This window comes from Periophthalmus magnuspinnatus, chromosome 5, assembly GCF_009829125.3.
Source record: "Periophthalmus magnuspinnatus isolate fPerMag1 chromosome 5, fPerMag1.2.pri, whole genome shotgun sequence".
Classification (NCBI taxonomy): domain Eukaryota; kingdom Metazoa; phylum Chordata; class Actinopteri; order Gobiiformes; family Gobiidae; genus Periophthalmus; species Periophthalmus magnuspinnatus.
The window spans coordinates 14,425,543-14,448,755 of NC_047130.1; the positions used below are offsets into that span (position 1 = coordinate 14,425,543).

Sequence of the window (23,213 nt, forward strand, 5' to 3'; positions counted from 1 at the left end):
GGAAGAGAGGGAGGGGGAGAGGGGAGGAGAGAGAGAGAAAGAAGGGAAAGAGAGAGAGGGAGGGAAGGGGAGGAGAGAGAGTGGTAGGGAGAGAGGAAAGGGGAGAGAGAAAGAAAGAGAGAGGGATAGAGAGAGGGGAGGAGAGAGAAAGGGGGAGAAAGAGAGGCAGGGAGAGAGGAATGAGAGAGTGAAGGGAAAGAGAGAGGGAGGGGGAGAGGGGAGGAGAGTCAGAGAGAGAGGGAGGGAGAGAGAAGGGAAAGAGAGAGGGAGGGGAGGGCGGAGGAGAGTGAGAGAGAGAGGGAGGGGAGGGCGGAGGAGAGTGAGAGAGAGAGGGAGGGAGAGAGTTGAGGAGAGTGAGAGAGAGAGGGAGGGAGGGGGAGAGGGAGGAGAGAGAGATGGGGAGAAAGATAGGTAGAGAGAGGGAGGAGAGAAAGAAAGTGAAAGAGAGAGGGAGGAAATGAGAGGAGAGAGAGAGAGAGAGAAAGAAAGGGAAAGAGAGAGGGGGAGAGAGCCGAAGGGAGAAAGATGGGAGGGAGGAGGCAGAGAAGAAGGGTGGGTTGAAGAGCAAGAGGGTGGGGATGAAGAAAGAAAGGGAGAGGAGATGAAAGGAGTGGAGAAAAAGGATTGTAAGATAGAGGAGTGAGAGAGGGGCGAGAAGGGGAGATAAAGGGAAGAGGGAGATATAGAGGGAGAGGGACAGAGGGATAAAAACGTGGCTAGAGAGAGTAGTGTTTGTAGAGGGGAGGAGGGGGGCATGCAGTTTTATGAATGGAGCGAGGCAGAGCTCTGGAGGTTTGAGCTGTTTTGAGACCTTTGACCCAGAGCTCTTTAGTTCCTTTAAAATGTGTTTGAGCCTCCTGTCATAGGCAACTTTTTGAGGACTTTTTTCCCATAAAAAAAACTGTTCAGAAAAGGTCCAAATTGTTCTATGTGATTTTCTTTCATTTCTGATACTTGATAAAAGTATTTACAGTAAATGTAATCCAGCTCTCACTTTTGACTTTACAAACCCATAGCTCCCTCTGCTGGTGGTCTGAGTGCACGCAGATCTAATGAGACTAAAAACAAAAGCTGTTGTGTTGAACATGCAGACTAGATAAATCCATTCCAGGGAGGAGTTTGAAATAGTGGTGCTCCAAAAGCAACAATGACACTTAAAAACAAGAGATTACATGACATATATTCATCTATACATGATCCAGAATATGGACTAATGCTGTTTACTGAAGGTGTGGCCCCCTCTTGTGTTCACCTGCAGACATTACAGTACATGTTTCATTCGGGGTAGTTTAAATCTGAGGATGTAAGATTTTATTTCATGTGCACATAATTTAAATCAGTGACGAGGTCTATTCTCCAGCTGTATCTCTCCAGCCACACCACAACATCTGGGAGGGCATCTGTAGGTTCACTAGAGACATTTGACCTGCTCCATCTCAGTCTAAAACTACACGGATACAGGTTGATGGGAGGGCATCTGACACACAGGGATATAGGAGGATGGGAGGGCATCTGACGCATGGAAGGATGGGAGGGCATCTGATACACAGGGACACAAGAGGATGAGAGGGCATGTGTCATCCAGGGATACAAAGGGATGGGAGGGCATCTGACACACAGGGATACAGGAAGGGGGTGGGGGAGGGCATCTGACACACAAGGTTACAGGAGGAGAATGGGAAGGCATCTGACACACAAGGATATTATGATGTCTCAGTATTGTCCTGTTTTTACACCTGTTTTTTGGCGCTGACATTTTGCTGGTGTGAGGAGCGAGTGTGAACAACGAGGGAAGGTGGAATTTCTTTGACAGAATTTTAGAAATTCAGATTTAACTTCAGTTTGTGAATGTCAAAATGTGATTCAAAACATTCTCATAAACCCACTGTGTTAAATTAAATAAGAAAAAAATAACATTAGAACAACTCAGCTCATTTTAGACTTAAAACTGGCTCAGAAGAAGGGTGCTTTTCATAGACCCACAGTTACTTTAATAACTCTCAATTTACAGTCTGTACCTCTCACGTTACACGCTTTAAATAACAGGACCCTCCTCTCTTTCCTCTCTCTCTCTCTCCCACTCTTCTTTGCACTCTTTTTTACTCTCTCTCCCTCTCTTCCTTGCTTCTATCCCACAACCTCCAGAGCTCAGACTTCTATAATCTCTCTACTTTCCAGTCCCTCCTCTCCTCTCATTCTCTGTCCCTCTCATCTTCCCTCTCCCCACTCCTTCACTCTCCCTCTCTCTTTCTCTCTACCTCCCCTTCCTTCTTTTCTCTTTCACCCTCTCCTTCAGTCTTCCTCCTCTCTTTCTCTATCCCTCTTATGCTCCCTCTCTCCTTCTATCCTGCTAAATCTTGGATCGGAGCAGCAGAGACCAGAGTCCAAAGACCAGAGACCAGGCGCCGGCTCCGTGGACTTTTACCTAAACAGCTGAGTGTAAGTTTGCATCCAGACCGTACTGATATTGAGAAGGTGATATTATTTGAAGTCCATCTGAAATATGCTCAACCATGTCTGTAATGTCTGAAGTCTTGGACGAGATTTGGCACAAAAAGTGAACGGACTGATAAATGAAATACAAAATTAGAGACTTTTTAAATCAACTTTTTGTCTGTTTTCTTCACCGGGTATTCTGAATCTGCATGACTTCACAATTATTTCAGTGTACTCTTGTGGTCGCAATACCCCCAAAGGAACAGGAGGTGGCACCCTTCCCTCAGCCCCCCTCCCCTCAAACCCTCTCAGGATGCTCTCCGGCGCGGCTTTGGTGGCCATCGGCTGTAACGCTCTGCTCCTGGTGCTGATGCTGCTGCTGTGTGTGGTGATGTACCGAGCCTGCAGGGTGCCCAACTGTCCAGAAGGGGTACCGCCGGTATGGACAGGCTGGCCAATCACAGAGGAGCTACAAAGGAACTGGCCAATCACAGAGGAGCTCAAAACAAACCTGCCAATCACCGAGGAGCATCAAACAAACTGTCCGCAGTGTCAGACAATTACAGAACAACTCCAGCCAATCACAAAAGAGCGTCATACAAACCAGCCAATCACAGAGAAGCAGAGAACTGACTGACGTTTGCCATTCTATTTTGAGACCTTTGAAGAAATTAGTTTAAAATAAAGGTTATTTAAGGAAAAGACAAGTTTGTCTCACATTATCGCTGTCATTTGGGGGAACTTTTGTATTTCACATTTTGTAATATAATATATGAATATGAAAAAAGTATGCATATAAAAAAGTCTTAAATAATTCCTCTCTTATTTGTGTGCATGGCAACGGTATTAAAGATGCACTGTGTCACTTTTCTGTAGAAGTCTGTCACTGGATTGTAGATGATAGATTACTCTGACTGTAATCATTGTGTCACATAGATTTGGTTCAGACTATGGTGGAGTTTAAATGTTACTTAGTGCCTGTATTTTCTATTTAAACAGTTTTTCTTCCAACACTCTAGTTACTTTGTCATATTGTGGAATTTTACATCTCCATCTTCCATTAGAAAACTTACATAGTGAGCCTTTAAAGCAGGGTAAAAACTACTAGACCTACATAATATGTTCTGAAGCGAAATTTTGAGTGTTGAGATGAACAGATGAACGAGTATTGACTTTAAAAACCCAGAGAAACACTTTCTGGAAAAGCAGAGCACCACCAAATGAATCATCAGGTGTAAAAGAGTGTTGAGCTGTGCAAAGGGAGGATTACTGAAGCGTGTGTATGAAACAAAACATGACTCCAGGTATGTTTCTGTTGTTTCATATGTTTAAAAGTTTAAAACATCAAAGAATAAATGCTTTATTTTACACTAAAAATGCACTGGCATTGATATGACATTTGTATTATAGCTTTAAAGGGTATATTTCAGATTAGTGTAGATTTTAGCCTGTTAGCTGCTCTTCGCTCCTGTGTTAGCTCTTGTATTAGCCCTGTATTAGTGCACAGAGTTAAGTTCTGAGTCCCTGAGCAGAGACAGCAGCCTCTCCATCTTGGCAACTTCGACCTCTGGACCTTTAGACTGCTCCTGGTGCTTCTTCGTCTGAAACAGATGAAAACACACGCAAGATGTTTTATCTTCTGTTTGCAGGAGGAGAGGAGGACAAGAGCAGGAGGAGGAAGAAGAGAGGAAGAGAGGAGGAGGAGGAGGAGGAGGAGGAGGAAGTAGTAGTAGTAGTAGTAGTAGTAGTAGTAGTAGTAGTAGTAACGGTAACAGTAGCAAAAGTAGTAGTAGCAGTAGTAGGAGTAGTAGTAGTAGTATTAACCCTTAGTAGCAGTAATAGTAGTAGTAGTAGTAGTAATAGTAGTAGTAGCAGCAGTAGTAGTAGCAGTAGCAGTGCTGTTTATATTCTACAGAGTGAGGGGTATTTTTAAACTGTTGAACATTTAGAACTGGGGCCTCACAGAAAGTGAGAGGGAAGAGAGGGAGAGAGATGGAGAGAGAAAGAGGGAGACAGATATGAAGAGAGAGAGAAGGGGAGCAGGGAGACATCTGAGGAACACAACAAGAAATCTAATTTGAAAGCTACGTCTGAATGAAAGGGGGGACTTACACTCCCCCCCACCTCCTCACACAAACACACACACAAACACCCCACGCACACACACACACATTATTTTAAGCCTGCATCATGTGTGAAATGGCTGAATATGTGACCCTCAAGACACAGGATGCTGTCTCTGGTGCTGAAATGTCTCAAGGAATTAAAGTGATGGTTTATAAAAGAAGGTGATGAGGAGGAACAGACGATGCAGAGGAAGAGCAGAGGAGGAACAGAGCAGGAACAGAGCAGGGGCAGAGGAGGAGCAGAGGAGGAGAAGAGGGTGCAGAGGATGTACCTTTGGCTGTTTCCTGAGGTTAGGAGACAGTTTAAAGCCGCTCACATGTCCTCTGTTATCCCCCACGATGAGGATGGGGTGCAGGGGGTTAAAGGTCACGTGTGTCAGGTGCTTCTTGATGGTGACTTGTTGTTGACACAGAGCCTGGTATTTGTTCACATTCAGGTCAAAGACATGGATCTGACGAGACACACAGACAGATCAAGAATATTTGTATCAAAAATCAGATACTAATCAATACTAAAACTAGTATCGAAACTAGATACTCATTGTATCGATACTAAAAAAGGTCCATTGACAGGACAGAAATTAACCTTTCCTGAATATCTTTAGAATGATCTTGAGTTGTATCAGAACAAGTATAAGACACATAGACGAGTATAGACCCATGGACCATTATGGAACCTACTGGACCACTGAGAGATTACACATGGAAATAGAAAAGAAAGTACTAGCATTTAATGTTGAAAATCACATTCTAGTGTCAAAACAAAGAGTGTTTTTTATTATTATTGTGGTATCGGAATCGGTATCGAGTATCAATCCTGAGAGGAGAAGACGAGCAGAGGAGCAGAGGAGGAGGTTAAAGAAGGTTTATATATCCTTACTATCCCGTCTGTAGTGACAGCTGCAAACACAGTGGAGGAGTACGGGGCCCAGGATACATCTCCCACAGCAGAGCGAAGGTCAAAGGTGAACATGGGAGCACTGCAGAGAGACAGCAGAAGAGAAGCTTACTCTTGGTGTGATATGACAAACTTTACTCCTAATGTGCTGTATTTGTGCCACTGAAATGACCTGTGGTCCTTCACTCCTGAATCTGAACATCTGCTTTAGTGTAAATACATATTACAAAGAGGAAGAATGATCCGCTAATCCGAGCAATCACATCAGCTCTAAGTGTCAGGCCTAATGACACAACAGAAGTAGTAGTAGTAGTAGTAGTAGTAGTAGTAAATGCAGCACAGTAAAAGTACCTGACAGTGTGGTCCCAGATCTTCACAGTCCAGTCTGAGCTGCAGGACATGAAAACTTTGGGATGAAACTCGTTCCACTTCACTGAATCTACAGCCATCACATGAGCGTCATATACGTCCAAGTACTGACACGAGTAACTCTTAGAACACTGTAACAAGAGAGAGAGAGATGAGGGCTGAGGAGAGGAGAAGAGGAGAGAAGAGCAGAGAGAAGGAGAGGAAGAGAGAGGAGGAGACAGCAGATGCCATCACATGAGTGTCGTATACGTCCAAATACTGACACGAGTAACTCTTAGAACAGTGTAATTAGAGAGAGATGAGGGATGAGGAGAGGAGCAGAGCCAGAGGAGCAGACAGGGGCAGACAGTAGCAGAACCAGAGGAGCAGACAGGAGAAGTGCCAGAGGAGGAGAGGACGCAGAGGAGAAGAGCTAGAGGAGTAGAGTGAGAGGAGCAGACAGGAGCAGACAGAAGCACAGTACCTTGTAGATCTTTCCTGTTTCGCTGCCCACAAGGAAGAGGTAGTCGATTTGTTTGTGGAAGTCAAAAGAGGTGAGACAGGCTGAAAACACAATCAGAGCTGGATCAGACGGAGCAGGGGCCAATATAACGCTATGGGAGATTTACTATTTTTAAAGAAGTCTCCAAAATTCTGTTCATTATTAGTTTAGGACTGACTCCACAAACTTGTCATATTAATCTTATAGCATAAAGTCCATTCAAATAACAAAAATCACATCTTTGGTGCTGAATAATGGCGCCTCTTTCTGAAGTAGATGTTAAAAATCATTTGACTTTTGTTTATTTAAACTGACAGAGAAGACACTTGCGTCAATGTTTGTTTCATGTGTTTAGGCCCAGTGATTACACAGATATTAACCATAAACCTGTCAAGTCACCTGTTAAGTCTCTGCATCTGACAGTTACACAGCAAACTACACCTGACAATTCTGACCTGTCTCCAGCTCAGGTTAAAGCACAGGGACTCTACAGTGTGCTGATGTCAGGCGAACAAAAAACTGAGGCTAGATGTAGTGTTGTCACAATGCTACAATTTCAAACTCGATTTCGATACTAAGGAATAGACTTGATACTCGATACCATTTCCCATACCATGATGATAGTAAAAACACTCTTTCTTTAGACAATAGAATGTGATTTCCTACATTAAATAGTAGTACTTTCTTTCCATGTGGCCTTATAACTGTGTAATCCCTCAGTGGTCCAGGTAGGTTCCATAGTTGTCCATGAGCGTATACCAGTCTGACTTTTTTAATATCGATACCTGCTCAAATGAGTATCTAGGTTCAATATTAGTTTTATTATTGATTAGTATCTGATTTTCAATACTTTGTACATGTCCAAAATAGATGATATTTTGAGTAAATGTGTGTTGAGTTTTGAGACGTCACCATTGATGGTCTCCTTCTCGGACAGGCTGACGGTCAGGCAGATGATGTCACTGTGCACCAGCTCATTCTTAGAGAAACATACAGGTCAGAGAAGTGGAGTTAAAGTGCATTTGACAGATTGTTTGTCTAATTGTGACTGAGATCGGTGAGTAGTATCTGTGCTGAATATTTATCACAGTTTTACATCAGATAAGTGGCAGTTTGTGAAGAAAAGTATAAAACTACAGGAAGTAGTGCTGAGTTGTAAAAGAGAACCCTCTGCCTATGTCATCAACACTCCATCAAAAATGCAGAGACAATTTACGCACAAAGAACACATGTTTCTGTGTTTCATTTAACTAAACAAAGCTGTTGTCATTTATTTTTATTAGTCTAATCATAACTGTTGTGTCATTTAGAGAAGTTCTGGCCCTTGCTTACATTATGTTTCCTAGGTAACAGTTATGGAATTACCTCTATGTATGTCAAATCTGTCCAAATCTGCCCTCGTCCAACCAGGAAGTAAAATTATGAAATTCACCAAAATAAAAGAAAAAATTGAAGAAAAAAAAAATAGGCAGGATCTTTAGTTACACAGACATTGAAGTCATTACAGATTTTAATTGATTTGGAGCTGACATCATCAACATTCCCTGGAGGTGTGATTCTAACTGTCTGCACTGCTCTGTCTGAAGCTCTGTTACTCAAGTTAGACTTTAACCTGAGCTTTGTTTTAACACAATCTGACCATAAAGAACTGACTTAGCTGTACTACAACAGATGTGCTGATTTGTGTTGTTAAAGAAATCCCTCTCAAATAGCATTACAGTCACAAGCTAGGTAGCGTTAGAACTGAAAATGTGCTGTTTCCATTTCCATTTTTTTTATTGAGTTTTCAGACAATCTTAACATTTTTTGGCTGGGTTTGCTAATGTGTGCATTGTGTCCCCATGGAAACTCCTGAACATTCCAACACAGACATACATGAAGAACACCCCCAATGTGATGTTACTTAGTATAAAGTATCAATATGACATTCCTGACCTTGACCAGAGTCCAGCAGACCACACGGCCATCAGATGACACAGAAAAGAAGTTGTGGTTGTTGTCCATGTCGTCGTTCTGCCACTGAACCTGAGAAAAAACAGGACACTGGTCAGGAGGAGGATCTGTTTAATTTGCAATGCCACGGTCAGCGAGAATTTTGATGCTAACTGCTGTGCGTTAAAGAGGGGGTATTTTACTTCTATGGGGTATTAAAAAGGGGTATGTTACTTAAATAGGGTATTAACTGCTAATGCATAACATTTAGATCACAATGTTACCTTTTATTGATTTGAAAATACTATATTTGCTCAAAACAACGCATTAACATGTTTTATAAGTTTCACTTTTGTTTTTGACACTCTCCCCTCCCTTTGCTCTTTGCGATAAGTCACCCCCCCTTCAGAGTGACATCACAACACAATCAGTGTGCATCCCACTAATGAAACTAGTGCACATCACATCAGGTTTGTCAAGTTTCAGTGTATTGTTTTGTAGCATGTTTTTATATATTTATGGAGAATTGTCATGTGGGAGCATGGGTGGCGTAGGCTTGTGGGAGGAGCCTTGAACAGGATCATACTGCTAACCAGATTGCCTGTAGTTCCTGTCACCTGGCACACAGGGTTGGTGTGTAGTACCTATTGACTGTATAGATAAATGGACATATCTATCCCAGTAGCTATCGCATTCCAAACAAGAAGTGAGCATGGGCGTGCTTCCATCTCCATCTGCTCCAATTCACTTTCTATTGTGACTGATGCTGTCAGTCTCATCATTCTGACCTTCAAATTTGGGATTTAACCCACTTTACATGATCCTGGGTTTCTTATTTCACTATTTTGGCCCTAAATCAAGAAATGAACCGATGAGATGCCTTCTTTCTCCAAGGTTGTTCCTGTTAGTGCTATCAACAACTTTAATTGACAGCATTGCTAAGGGCCTGCCCCTGCCAAACCAGCAACAGCATCACTCCTGATTGGCTCTTTGTTTGCTATGATACCCCCACTTGGATTTCCAAATATGGAACTGGGCTCCAGTTAGCCGCTATAACTGCTACCCTTGATGAGCTTATATAGGCTATGGAAGTACCTCGGCTGCCAGACTGTTTCAGTGCTGTATCTCACCTGCCACACTGGGTAAGTGTAGTACCTCTCACCTGCCACAAGAGATAGGTCTAGTATCTCACCTGCCACACGGGGTCGGTGTGCTTGCCGCTCTTGGCTGTGCTCTTGTACAGGGGGGCCTGGCCTTTCACGTGAAGGTTAAATACAGCCACAGAGCCATCGTAGAAGCCCGCTGCTGCCAGGTGGGTGCGCTGCTCATGCACGTCCACACACAGCACACCTGACCATGTGAAGAAGAAGTACTCCGGGTACGATGGGTTTTTCAGAGAGTAGAACAAGAGCAGCCCACCAGACTGATGGTTAAACTTGTCTGAAGGAATAAAAGTAGTATTACTACAACTATAACTACTACTAATACTGATACTACTATGACCATTGCTGGAAATTACTCCTAGTACTACTACTACAAGTATTATTACTACTACTACCTATAATACTACTACTACTACTACTACTACTACTACTACTACTACTACTACTACTACTACTACTACTACTACTACTAATAATAATAATAATAATAATAATAATAACAAGCCCCTCCCTGAACCACCACCTTAACGTGGTGGTTTGAGCATCCGAATGGTCCTGGGGGCTACGTTGGCAGGGGCTTTGTGCCAGGGTTATCCATGGCAAACAGGTCCTGGGGAATGGGTCAGACTAAGAGCAGTTCAGAAGCCCCTTATGTTGAGTGGGAGCCAGGCCTGGGGTGGGTGCTTGCGAGCGATCGCCTGTTGGTCAGGCCTTTCCCCACAGAGTCAGGGCTCAGCCCAAAAGAGCAATGTGGGGCCGTCCTCTCGTAGACCCACCACCCGCAGGAGGATCCGTAAGGGGCCGGTGCATAGAGATCTGGGTGGCCGTCAGAGGCTTGGAGTCACTGGGAGGGGTACTAGACAGTGCACCAACCAGGGACTCCATTGTTCTCCTGGGGGATTTCAATGCCCATGTAACAACAGTGACACCTGGAGGGGCGTGACCAGGAAGTATGGTCTCCCTGATCTGAACCCCAGTGATGTTTTGTTATAGGACTTCTGTGCTATTAGTACTATTACTACAGCTACTACAGCTACTACAACTACTACAACTACTACTACTGCTACTACTAATACACTGTTACAGCAACAGGTGGTTAAACTCATCTGAAACAAAAGTACTGTTACTACTAATAATACTACAGTTTAATACTACTACACTCCCACTAAACAGGTTAAGGCTATATGAAAAAAAAAATACAGCAACTGGTTACAAGAGCGAAAAGTGCCTTTACTTATAAACTACTACTACTACTACCACCACTCGTCTCACTATGAACAAAGCTCAAACTGCTTTAGTTCCTGTAGTCCTCACATGAGCCCATTCCAACGGCGAAAAGATCGGGGTACTTCTTATTCCTGGAAACAAACAAACAATCATTAAATGTCCTGTCAATCCTTTTGTCACTTGGTTTGTTATAAGATTAAGGACTTTAAAGCTACAGTATGCAACTTTCTGGAGTTGGCACATTACGTCCTTGTTTACAGGGAATTAGTAAACATAGTAAACACCCCCCGTGGAGATAGATACATTTTTTGCCATACTGTGGAATTTTATAGCCCAAGGAACAACATCTACATGGAAACAAGCAGGACGAGGCTCCACCAGGCCAAATAAGAGTTAGGTTTGTGGAGATACCAGCCCGCTCAACACAACATGAACATGCTTTTATTTTAGTCTATTTTCTTCCTAAAAAGTTACATACTGGGGCTTTAATGGAAATAAGGGAGAGATCAGAGAGTAAATGTATGATTCTGTATGAAATAAATAAATGTATGAAATGTCTGATTAAGTCCAAGTTTGATCATGATTCATATAAAAATATTCCAACTTAACTTTGGTTCTTTTTATATGCTTGAAAAGAACCCAAGTTAATCATGTAAAGTCAGAAGTTTGTTGTCACTTTTAAGAGCTAACTAATGTCGTCTGCTTCCTCTCAGAGTTCACACTCCTCTGTGATTGGTTAAATGTTGTTTTTATGGTTGTACTGGAGCAGTGAATGTACTGTACCAGCAGAGGGCAGTGACGGACAGCTTCTTGGCCTTGTCGAACTGAAACTTCCATAGAGGAAGCAGCGTTCCCTCCTGTCGCCCCTCGTCCGCAGGATCCTCAAAGTATTTAAAATCTGGGTATGAAAATCAAAACTGAACCATAACCACAGAAACCACAAACAGGACATCAAAATATTTAAAATCAGAGACCGAAACAAGAGCAGAACCCGTAAACATTGACTAGTGTTGTCAAAATCAGATACTAATCGGTAGTAAAACTAATATCGAAACTAGATACTCATTTGAGCAGGTATCGATACTAAATCACATTCTATTGTCTAAAGAAAGAGTGCTCTTTATTATCATTGTGGAATCGGAATTGATATTAAGCATCAGATCTATTCCTTAGTACTGAAATCGAAATTTTAGTATTGTGACAACACTAACCAGGACAGAGGTCCCCTGTTTCTCTGTGGGGTCATATTCTGTATAAAAGCTGCTAACCCTGTAGTTTAGATCTGTAACAGACATGTTCTGAAATGTGATTCTTGTATTAGTTTGTCAGCTCAGATTTCAGGCTTTCTGTCTATTCTTCTAGGCATGTTTAAAATGTGAACTTTGAACAGAATCCTATTACTAAATCAGAAATCGCAAACATAAGAATCTAGTCTCAGGACACACCCTGTAGAATTGGGTCAAATATGTTCTGGTTCACCATCCGCTCCAAGACCTTTGCCGCTTTGGAAACTTTGTTCAGACCATCACCCTGGAAATACAAGATCTGGTTTAGTCCTGGTTCCAACCTGGTTTAGTCCTAGTTTAGCCCTAGTTTGGTCCTTGTTCAGTCCTGTTTCAGACCTGGTTCAGCCCTGGTTCAGTCCTTGTTTAGTCTTGGTTTAGTCCTGTTATAATTCTGGTTTAGACCTTGTTTAGTACTGGTTCAGACCTGATATAATCCTGGTTTAGACATGGTTCAGACCTGTGTGTCTGCTGTCAGTCTCTTCTCGGTCTCCTCTCTTTTGCTCTTCTGTTTGTCCTTGTTTCTCTCTTGTTTGTCCAGCTCCTTTACATATGCGTCATAAATCTCCCACTGGAGCACAATCACACAAACACACAATAATATTATGAGTGAGATGATTTGATACAGACATGACGTCCAACTCTTAGTGTAAGTCGCACATTTTGAAATCGAAATGCTTGATGTGAGTTCAGATATAGTACCTGGTTGGCTGTGTTGTCTTTTACACAGTAAAGTACCTGGTTGCTGTATGGTGTTTTATAAAGTAAATTACCTGGTTGGCTGTGTCTGAGAAGGTGCTTCTTGGAGGAGGCTCAGTCTGACAGCTCCTCTCCTGAACAACAAAACATAATGCATGTTTAATATGAACCTGTCATCCAGTTTAACTAGGGCTCAGGACACGTCTCTCTCACTGAAAATGTACTATAGACTGTAGGCTTACACCAGTGAGCGTAGTTAAATATCACACTGTACCCTGTGAGTGTAATTAAATATCATACTGTACCCTGAGAGGATAGTTGAGCATCTGTGACGCTCTCTCACTGAACTGAATAATGTATTCTTAAATGCACTAGACTTTATTCCTATACCTGTATGGAGTTATAGTAAATGAAAAATTCTAATCAGTGAACTGGAAAAGAGGTTTCGCTGCTCATCCAAGCAGCCTCACTCCTACAACTTTTTGTCCAGTTGACAGAATTGAATTCTTCTTTTACTATGGATCATACCTGAATGAGTTATGCTGTTATTAATACACATGTTTATACCTGTATAGAGTTATGTTAAATTAAATACACATGTTTATACCTGTATAGAGTTATGTTATATTAAATACACATGTTTATACCCTCAGAGAGTTGTTGAGCGTCTGTGTGGCTCTCTCGCTGAAGTTAAACTGGTTTGTGAGTTTTGGTTCTTTTTTGTCTAGTTTTGAGGCGGCGCTGTCTGGTCTGTCCTCGTCTGCAGGCTCCTCCACTTCCTCCACTGGAGTCGCCTGCACAGTCACATGGAAACACACTCAAAATCATATCGATATAAATGTCTTAAAACAGCATATACACTCTCTTCACAAACCACTGTTTTTATTGTCTTTAAATGCCTTCATGTGTAACTAACCGGAGTCTCTGGTTTCTCTGCCTCATGTTCCACCTCCACAGATGCTAAACATAAAAAACAAAGACAAATGATTTTTACATTTATGGTAAACTGTAGGCTCAGATCATTCACAATATCAGGACTTTAGGTTCCCCTGATGCGCACATGTATTACAGAGGAATTCATAAATAGATCAGTACTAGCTTATCTCATTTGTCGCAGCAGCAGCAGTAGTAATAGGAGCAATAGTAGTATTTAGTGGCAGCAGCAGCAGTAGTAGTAGGAGCAATAGTAGTATTTAGTGGCAGCAGCAGCAGTAGTAGTAGGAGCAATATTAGTATTTAGTGGCAGCAGCAGCAGTAGTAGTAGCACTAGCAGCAGTAGGTAGCATTAGTGGCAACAGTAGCAGTAATAGTAGTAGTAACAGCAGCAGCAGCACTAGCAGTGTTAGTAGCAGCAGTAATAGAAATAGTAGCAGTGATACTGACCGGTGAGCCTCTCCTTGGCTCTTAGCCTCTGTGCCTCCTCTGAGTCCTGGTGCAGCAGACTCCCATCCAGAACAAAATGAACTGCGAGCTGGTCCACTGTGATAGGTTTGAATGAGCGCTCCTGAGAACAAGACTTGGGTTAGACTGGGTTCAGTCCTGGTTTAGACCTGGTTTAGTCCTGGCTTAGTCCTGGTTTAGTCCTAGTTTAGTTCTGAACTGACCTTGTAGCTGTAACGTACGATGTTGTCTGGGGCATGAGGGTTGTTGGCTGTGAGAATCCTGGTGAACTCCTCCTTCAGCTCCTACACAGACACATGGGTAAGGTTATGGTTCACTTTATATGTCCTCTGCATTTGACCCATCCTTCAGTGACTCTGAGTTAAACCTATCAGGAGCCGTGGGACCCATTTTCAGATCTTGTGCTAGTCTTGGTCAGGACTACCTTAGTTGAGGGATTTGACCTATTGTGCATGTTTTGGGCTGGTGGGGAAAACCAGAGGAAACCCACCCAAACACAGACAGAAAATGCAAACACACAGACACAGAGAGCACAAGCAAACTCCACACAGAAAGACCCAAAAGGAGAACCAGGGACCTTATTATCATGCAAAAACAATATTCACAGAGAACATTTAACATCAAACAATACATTTTTATTCTACAGAGATGGACCTTTAAGGACCATCTCTGTCTTTATGTATTCTACATCTTTATTCTGCAGAATGTATTCTACATCTTTGTAGAATAAAGATGTAGAATACATCTTTATTGTACAGAGATGGTCCTTAAAGGTATATTCTGTAACTTGAGGTTTGACCCTATGGAGATGTCAGAGTTTGGAGACAAGCAGGTGGTAGACCCTCGTCTAGGAGAGTGACATAATGCACCTTTAAACATGTCCTGAAGTTATAACTGTTCTTTAGTTGTCTTTGGTTCAAGTCTGGTTTTGAAATCCAAAGGAGTCCAGAGCTGGTTTAGTCTTGGTCGAGAAAAGGGACCCTAGTCACTCAAAGACATTAGTAGGGCCAACCCTCCTTTTAGTCCACTTTTAGCTCTGGTTTAGTCCTGGTTTAGACTTACAGCCTCAGAGAGCTCTAGCTGGTCAGTAGACTTCACTGCAGTGCTGTGGGTGAAATCATCCCCAAAGTCTGCGGCCTCCAAACCGTCCTCAAGAAAAAGACACAACAACACAACAAGTTACTCTTACCTCAAGCCAACTGTGCAGCTGATGTCATAAACAATCCCTGAGGGTGTGATGCTAACTGTAGGCACTGCTCTGTCTGAAGCTTTGTTACTCAAGTTAGATTTAAATCTGAACTTTGTTTTAATTCAATCTGACCATAAACTGAACTGTTTTAGCTGGAATTACAACAGGTGAGCTGATTTGTGCTGTTAAACAAGCCCCTCTCAAACAACATTACAGTCACAAGTTAGCTATCATTAGCCAACAGTTTTTCAGTTTGTCACTTTCACCTCTTTTTTATTTATTTTATTTATCTTTATTTATATGGGGGACCCAATGAGAACATTGGGGTCTCTTTTTCATGGGTGCCCTGTTTAAAATACAACACAAGTCCATAAGTCCATATAAAACATCAATAACAAGTGCAGGTGTGTGTATAAAAGTTTGTTATCAGATTATTAAATTGCAATTGTGTCACCAACGTGTCCAGTTTTGCTTTTCCTTGGAGCATATTCCATTTTTGTGAAGCAAAACAGCTAAAAGCCCTCTTTCCCATCTCAGTTCTGGTGCGGCTCGTCCTTAGCCTTATGCAGTCATGTGATCTAGTGTTAAATGTTCCGGTATCAGTAATTAACAAGCAGGTGAGGTATTCTGGCAGTTTTTGAAGTAATCCTTTATAGATAAACTTAATGCAGTGCTGTTCTCTTCTAACAGACAGTGATGGCCAACCCACTTTTTCATAGAGCGTACAGTGATGAGTTACAAATCCATCACCTGTAATAAAATGAAGGGCAGAGTGAAATAGTGGATCCAATGGTTTCAAAGCAGAGGCTGAAGTCTGCATATACACCACATCACCATAATCCAATATAGATAGGAAGGTTGCTTGCACTATTTCTTTTCTGTAGCTCATTGGGATACAATATTTGTTCCTGTAAGAAAATGATAATTTAGATTTTAAACTGTTACATAATTCTGAGATATGTTTTTTAAAGGATAAGTTTTCATCAAGCCAAAATCCAAGATATTTATAAGTGTCAACTCTTTCAATGGATGTACAATTTAGTGTGTAAAGGTTTGTAGCTTGCATGTTACTGAAATGTTTAGGTTTTTTTTTTTTTTTAGAAAAAATCATATACTTAGTTTTACTTGCATTCAAAAACAGCTTAAGATTTATGAGGGAGTTTTGGATTTCATTAAAATCTTGCTGCAGTTTTAAAAGTGCCTGATCAGCAGAAGGAGCACTTGCATACAAAACAGCATCATGTGCATATAAATGTACGTGGCTTTCTTTTAAATTGTGACCAAGAGTAATTAATAAAAATAGTAAAAAGTAGGGGGTCCAAAATTGAGCCTTGAGGCACTCCTTTACTTAAAGTTAAAAAATCCGATTTAAAACCATTGGCTACTACTGCCTGGGTTCTGTTTGAAAGCTAATTTTGGAACCAGTTACATGTAGCATTGTTAAATCCAATCTGCTTCTGTCATGATGTCAGTTTCCCTGTCCTCCCGTGCTCTCTCCCCCTCCCCTACCTTTGTGTCTGGAGCTGGGTGGAGTGCCTGACTCCTCCCGTGCACACCTGGGGTGCATCAGCCTAATCACCACCACCTGCTGCTGAGTACAAGAAGGCTTGGCAGTCTACACTCGGTGCCAGACCGTCCGCGTGTAAAACGTGAATGTTTCTTGCTAAGCTTTGTTATATGGTACTTTCCGGCAAATGCTCATTTGGATTTATGCACCCTCCAGATTCCTGCCTCTACTCGCCCAGCTCCTGCCGCCACGCTCCAGTCCCGGTATCGCTTCCAGCTCGTCTTGTCTCCTGCTCGTCTCGTCTCCTGCTCGTCTCGTCTCCTGCTCGTCTCGTCTCCTGCTCGTCTCGTCTCCTGTCCGGTCCTGGTCTCTGGTTTGTCACCCGCTCCCCGCTCTGGTCTTCGTCTGATCCGCCTGCCCTGGTACCGCACCTGCTTCTATCCCCGTCCTGGTCCTGTCCTGCCCGCCTCTACCTGCACCGCACCCGCCTGACCCGTCTCCCGCTCCCCGGTTCCTGTACCTGCTCTTGTGACCTGTTTAAAGACTGCATTTTCACCGCTGTAAATAAACACTGTTAAAACTGCTCTGGTCTGCATCCTTTGGTCCTATCCGCACCGTTACGACAGAACGGTCTGGCCACTATGGACCAAGCAGGCTCAGATCCGGACCAGACGCGCCGCCTGACGCACTCTCACCCCGAGGCGGTGCTGGGTCAGCATGAACAATCCATTCGAACTCTATTGGAGCTAAATCAGACATTGTCCCAGCAGGTGGCACAGCTTAACCACCAGGTGGCCGCGCTCCTCGTCACCCCGCCTGCTGCAGCTGGAGCGCCGCCACGCCTCCCGGAGCCGAGAGGCACGGATCCGGAGCCGTATGCTGGACAACCTCACCTCTGTCGCGGATTCCTGTTCCAGTGCGAGTTCATGTTCCAGCAATGCCCTTCTCGTTTCAGCTCGGGGGCCACCAAGATCCGATATATATGTGGATTACTCCGGGGCAGAGCTCTCCAGTGGGCAGAGGCGCGCCTAATGAAGACGTCTGTGGATAGCCTGGATTTTAATGAATTTGTGTCCACGTTTAAGCTGGTGTTTGACCACCCGCACTACCAGGACAATGCTGCCTCCCGGTTATTGACTCTCAGCCAGGGCTCCAGGACGGTAGCGGATTATTCCATTGAATTCTGGACACATGCGGCGGAGCTGGACTGGACGGACAGCGCGCTGCGGGCTGTGTTTGTGCGGGGCCTGAACGAGACTTTGAAAGATGAATTGGTTTCCCGGGACGAACCCCCCGACCTGCGGACCCTCATCTCCCTCACTCACCGTATAGACAACCGCCTACGGGCTCGTCGCCGAGAGAGACGCCGGTCACCGGTCCCGCCGGAGCCACGCGCTGCCCCGCCCCCGCCGGATGAGCCCATGCAACTCGACAGGACCCTTGTGTCGGCCGAGGAGCGTCAACGGAGGCGTCGTCTGGCCGGGGCTTGCCTCTACTGCGGTGAGCGCGGACATTATGTGGTCACTTGCCCAGTTCGGCCAAAAGGGGGGGCCCACCAGTAGCACTGGGAGTACTGGTGGGCGAGCAACACATCCTGGACTCTTCTAATAGACTGCGGCTCAGCGCCACCCTGTGCGTTCGCACAGAGACCTTATGCGTTTCCGCCCTTATCGACTCCGGGGCTGAGAGGGACTTTATTGATGCCCAAGTCGCGGAGCAGCTCGGGGTCTACCTGGAGCCCCTCGAACGCCCCTTAAATGCCCAGGGGCTCAATGGACGTTTTCTGGGGCACATCACTCACATCACAGAACCTGTCACCGTGATTCTGTCCGGCAACCACCAAGAGAACCGTCAGTTTCATGTCCTGTCCTCCTCCGCTTCTCCTCTGGTCCTTGGTTACCCCTGGCTACGCGCCCACAACCCTGTTTTCGATTGGGCCAGGGGCGGAGTTTCGGGCTGGAGTCCCGATTGCCACGCCAAGTGCCTTCGGTCCGCCCTCCCTCCGGCCGGGAGGTCCGTTCCTGTCGCTGATCCGTCCCCAGACACCCCCAATCTGTCCTCGGTGCCTGCTGAATATCACGACCTGGGGGAGGTTTTTAGCAAGAGCAAGGCCCTCTCTTTACCGCCCCACCGTCCATATGACTGCGCCATTGACCTCCTGCCGGGTGCCCCACTACCATCTAGCAGGCTATATAACCTGTCTAAACCTGAACGCGAGTCAATGGAGGACTATATCCGTGGGTCCCTGGCTGCCGGAATCATCCGCCCGTCCACTTCACCCGTGGGAGCGGGGTTCTTCTTTGTGGCTAAGAAGGACAAATCCCTGCGGCCTTGCATTGATTACCGGGGTCTGAACAATATAACCGTAAAGAATAAATACCCGCTTCCCTTACTGGACTCGGCATTTACGCCCCTCCACGGTGCGACCATCTTCTCAAAGTTGGATTTGCGGAATGCGTACCACCTGGTGCGCATCAGGGAGGGAGACGAATGGAAGACGGCCTTCAAGACACCCCTGGGACATTTCGAATACTTGGTTATGCCCTTCGGTCTCACCAACGCCCCTGCCGTATTCCAAGCCCTCATCAACGATGTGCTCCGTGATTTCCTTAACCGATTCGTCTTTGTTTACTTGGATGACATCTTGATTTTCTCGCGGTCCCCCCAGGAGCATCATCAGCACGTTCGCCAGGTTCTCCAGCGCCTCCTCGAGAATAAACTGTTCGTGAAAGCTGAGAAATGCGAGTTTCACGCAGAGGAGGTCAGCTTTTTGGGCTTCATTGTGGGGCGGGGCCAAGTAAGAGCTGACCCTGAAAAGATCCAGGCTGTCACTGAGTGGCCCGTTCCTACCAGCCGGAGACAGCTCCAGAGATTTATCGGCTTTGCCAATTTTTATAGACGTTTCATCCGGGATTTTAGTAGGGTTATCTCGCCCTTAACTAAACTCACCTCTCCTGCTTTGCCGTTTGCCTGGTCTCCTGAGGCGCAGACAGCCTTCGAGAAGCTTAAGAGACTATTTACCTCCGCTCCCATCCTGCACCAGCCCGACCCTTCACGGCAATTCATCGTGGAGGTCGACGCCTCCGACTCGGGAGTGGGGGCCGTGCTTTCGCAGAGGTTCGACCCCCACAACCGCCTCTGTCCCTGCGCCTTCTTTTCCCGGCGATTGTCCTCGGCCGAGGTCAATTATGATGTGGGGGATCGGGAGCTCCTTGCCGTAAAGCTGGCCTTGGAGGAGTGGCGCCACTGGCTCGAAGGGGCGGAGCAACCATTCATCGTCTGGACCGACCATAAAAACTTGGAGTACATCCAGTCCGCCAGGCGCCTCAATCCCCGTCAAGCTCGTTGGTCCCTCTTCTTCAGCCGCTTCAACTTTCTCCTCACCTACCGCCCCGGATCTCGGAACGTCAAACCGGATGCCCTCTCCCGCCAGTTCGCCCTGGAGGATAGCCCGGTCACCGCAGAAACAATTATCCCCTCCTCGTGTGTGGTGGCCGCGGTCCATTGGGATATCGAGGACACCGTCCGAGAGGCCCAGACCAACGACCCCGACCCAGGTAACGGCCCTCCAGATAAACTGTTTGTTCCCGATTCTGTCCGGTCTCAGGTGCTCCAGTGGGTCCATGCCTCCCGTTTCGCCTGCCATCCTGGTGCCGGTCGCTCTCTCTCCCTCCTCAGGAGACGCTTCTGGTGGCCCACGATGGACACAGACACCCGGGCTTATGTCGCCGCCTGCCAGGTATGTGCTCGGGCCAAGGCCTCCCACTCACCCCCTTCTGGTCTCTTGCATCCTCTCCCAGTTCCTCGTCGCCCTTGGTCCCACATCGCCTTGGACTTCGTGACGGGCCTTCCCCCTTCCCAGGGGAACACGGTGGTTCTCACCATTGTGGACCGCTTCTCCAAGGCCGCCCATTTCGTTGCCCTGCCTAAGCTCCCCACAGCCAAAGAAACTGCCGACCAGCTGACCAGTCATGTCTTCCGACTCCACGGCATCCCGGTGGACATCGTGTCCGACAGAGGGACCCAATTCACCTCTCAGGTATGGCGGTCTTTCTGCGACAGTTTGGGGGCCACGGTTAGCCTCACGTCCGGGTTCCATCCACAATCTAATGGGCAGACGGAGCGGGCCAACCAAGACCTGGAGTCGGCCCTACGGTGCACAGCCTCCGCCAACCCCGCGACCTGGAGTACTCACCTACCCTGGATAGAGTACGCTCACAACTCCCTCGTGAGTTCCGCCACTGGTATGTCCCCCTTCGAGGCATCGCTGGGATATCAACCCCCTCTCTTTCCCACGGAGGAGAGGGACCTCGCCGTCCCGTCTGTTCAGCGCCATCTCCAGCGCTGTCGCCGGATCTGGAAGAAGGCCAGGGCGGCCCTTCTTCGGGCTGGAGCGCGCACTAAGGCGACGGCCGATCGCCACCGTGTCCCGGCGCCCGTATACCAACCTGGCCAGATGGTTTGGCTCTCCGCCAAGACGGTCCCGCTGAAGACGGACTCCCGTAAGCTGTCCCCCCGATTCCTGGGACCGTTTAAGATCATGAGGATCATAAATCCATCGGCGGTGCGCCTCCAGTTACCCCCGTCTCTCCGGATTCATCCGACCTTTCACGTCTCCCAGGTTAAACCAGTCCGGACCAGCGACCTGTGCCCTCCGGCCGATCCCCCACCGCCCGCCCGAGTCATTGACGGCCACCCGGCGTTCACCGTCCGCCGCCTGATTGACGTTCGTCGCCGTGGTAGGGGCCTCCAGTACCTCGTCGATTGGGAGGGTTACGGTCCGGAGGAGCGATCCTGGGTGCCCAGGGCACGCATTCTGGACCCCGACATGGTGAGAGACTTCCACCGCGCTCATCCTGACAAGCCTGGGGGTCCACCAGGAGGTGGACCTTAGGGGGGGGGTACTGTCATGATGTCAGTTTCCCTGTCCTCCCGTGCTCTCTCCCCCTCCCCTACCTTTGTGTCTGGAGCTGGGTGGAGTGCCTGACTCCTCCCGTGCACACCTGGGGTGCATCAGCCTAATCACCACCACCTGCTGCTGAGTACAAGAAGGCTTGGCAGTCTACACTCGGTGCCAGACCGTCCGCGTGTAAAACGTGAATGTTTCTTGCTAAGCTTTGTTATATGGTACTTTCCGGCAAATGCTCATTTGGATTTATGCACCCTCCAGATTCCTGCCTCTACTCGCCCAGCTCCTGCCGCCACGCTCCAGTCCCGGTATCGCTTCCAGCTCGTCTTGTCTCCTGCTCGTCTCGTCTCCTGCTCGTCTCGTCTCCTGCTCGTCTCGTCTCCTGCTCGTCTCGTCTCCTGTCCGGTCCTGGTCTCTGGTTTGTCACCCGCTCCCCGCTCTGGTCTTCGTCTGATCCGCCTGCCCTGGTACCGCACCTGCTTCTATCCCCGTCCTGGTCCTGTCCTGCCCGCCTCTACCTGCACCGCACCCGCCTGACCCGTCTCCCGCTCCCCGGTTCCTGTACCTGCTCTTGTGACCTGTTTAAAGACTGCATTTTCACCGCTGTAAATAAACACTGTTAAAACTGCTCTGGTCTGCATCCTTTGGTCCTATCCGCACCGTTACGACAGCTTCAGACAGTTCAGGAGATCACTGAATCAAAAGCTTTAGTTAAATCAATAAACAAAGCTACACAGTCTTGTTTATCATCAAGGGCTGAGGGCAACCTCTTCAAACTCCTGAAAAAACTCCTGTTTTGCTTCACAAATCATATGAGTCCGGTGTGTGTCTTGACCTCCACCGAACCCCTGAGACTGACTCACCGAACCCCCAGGGTTCGATCAACCCAAGTTAAAAACCTCTGCTCTAGCAATATTATTGTTTAATGCCATTGTATAAAAAAAAGATAATAACTGTTAAATTAGCCTGTCGTGGCTAAAGCATACCGTCTATGAGGTAAAGACGGAAGTGTACAGATGTTTTTAAATCATAAATATTTTTATACTCACCCTTTTCTTTGCTCCTTTCGCTGCATTTCGATTTGGATTACCCTGTCAATCAAATGTGACATTTTATCTAAAGTTTTTAAAAGCTAGTGAAGGCTAACGTTAACACAGGTATTCGACTCTTAAACTTTAGCTAACGTTTTAAACTGTTATTTACCTTTCGAGGTGAAGCCCCGATGGCGACGTTAGGTAGAGGCATTTCTGGAGTTTAATATCATGCAAACGTCACTTTATTTGAGTGAAAAATAAAATAAAACCTGAGTGTGCGTTAAATGTCCCGTTTGTGACACTGCGTGTGTGCGCGTCTCCATGGCGACGGGATACCAGCGCTCACACACGTTTGCGCAGTCCAGGAGAGGGACCTGACTGCACAACTACACCACAACTACACTAGTGATGGGATTTCAGCTCTTTTATGAGATCAAAATCTTTTGGATCCGTTCATTCCAAAGAACCGCCTCTGTCTCTTTTACATGTTATTTTTATGACAGAAGTAATTGTCTGAAGTAATTTGATCTACAAACTAATCACAGAGAGAAATGAACAA

At 46.0% G+C, this 23,213-nt stretch overlaps 1 protein-coding gene across 1 annotated transcript; it reads right to left on the reverse strand.

Annotated features, from left to right (window-relative positions):
* Positions 1-3,932: 3,932 nt before the first annotated feature.
* On the reverse strand, positions 3,933-22,865 carry dnai1.2 (dynein, axonemal, intermediate chain 1, paralog 2). The gene is made up of 20 exons (XM_055221845.1): positions 22,824-22,865; positions 22,670-22,711; positions 15,078-15,164; positions 14,219-14,299; positions 13,998-14,118; positions 13,531-13,574; positions 13,262-13,408; positions 12,689-12,748; positions 12,376-12,486; positions 12,078-12,162; positions 11,416-11,530; positions 10,720-10,763; positions 9,435-9,682; positions 8,246-8,335; positions 7,223-7,289; positions 6,293-6,390; positions 5,812-5,960; positions 5,443-5,542; positions 4,835-5,014; positions 3,933-4,037 (listed from the first exon to the last, which is right to left on the reverse strand). Exons 1-20 carry the CDS (start codon positions 22,863-22,865, stop codon positions 3,933-3,935), a joined length of 2,016 nt encoding a protein of 671 aa, XP_055077820.1.
* Between the last annotated feature and the right edge of the window lie 348 nt (positions 22,866-23,213).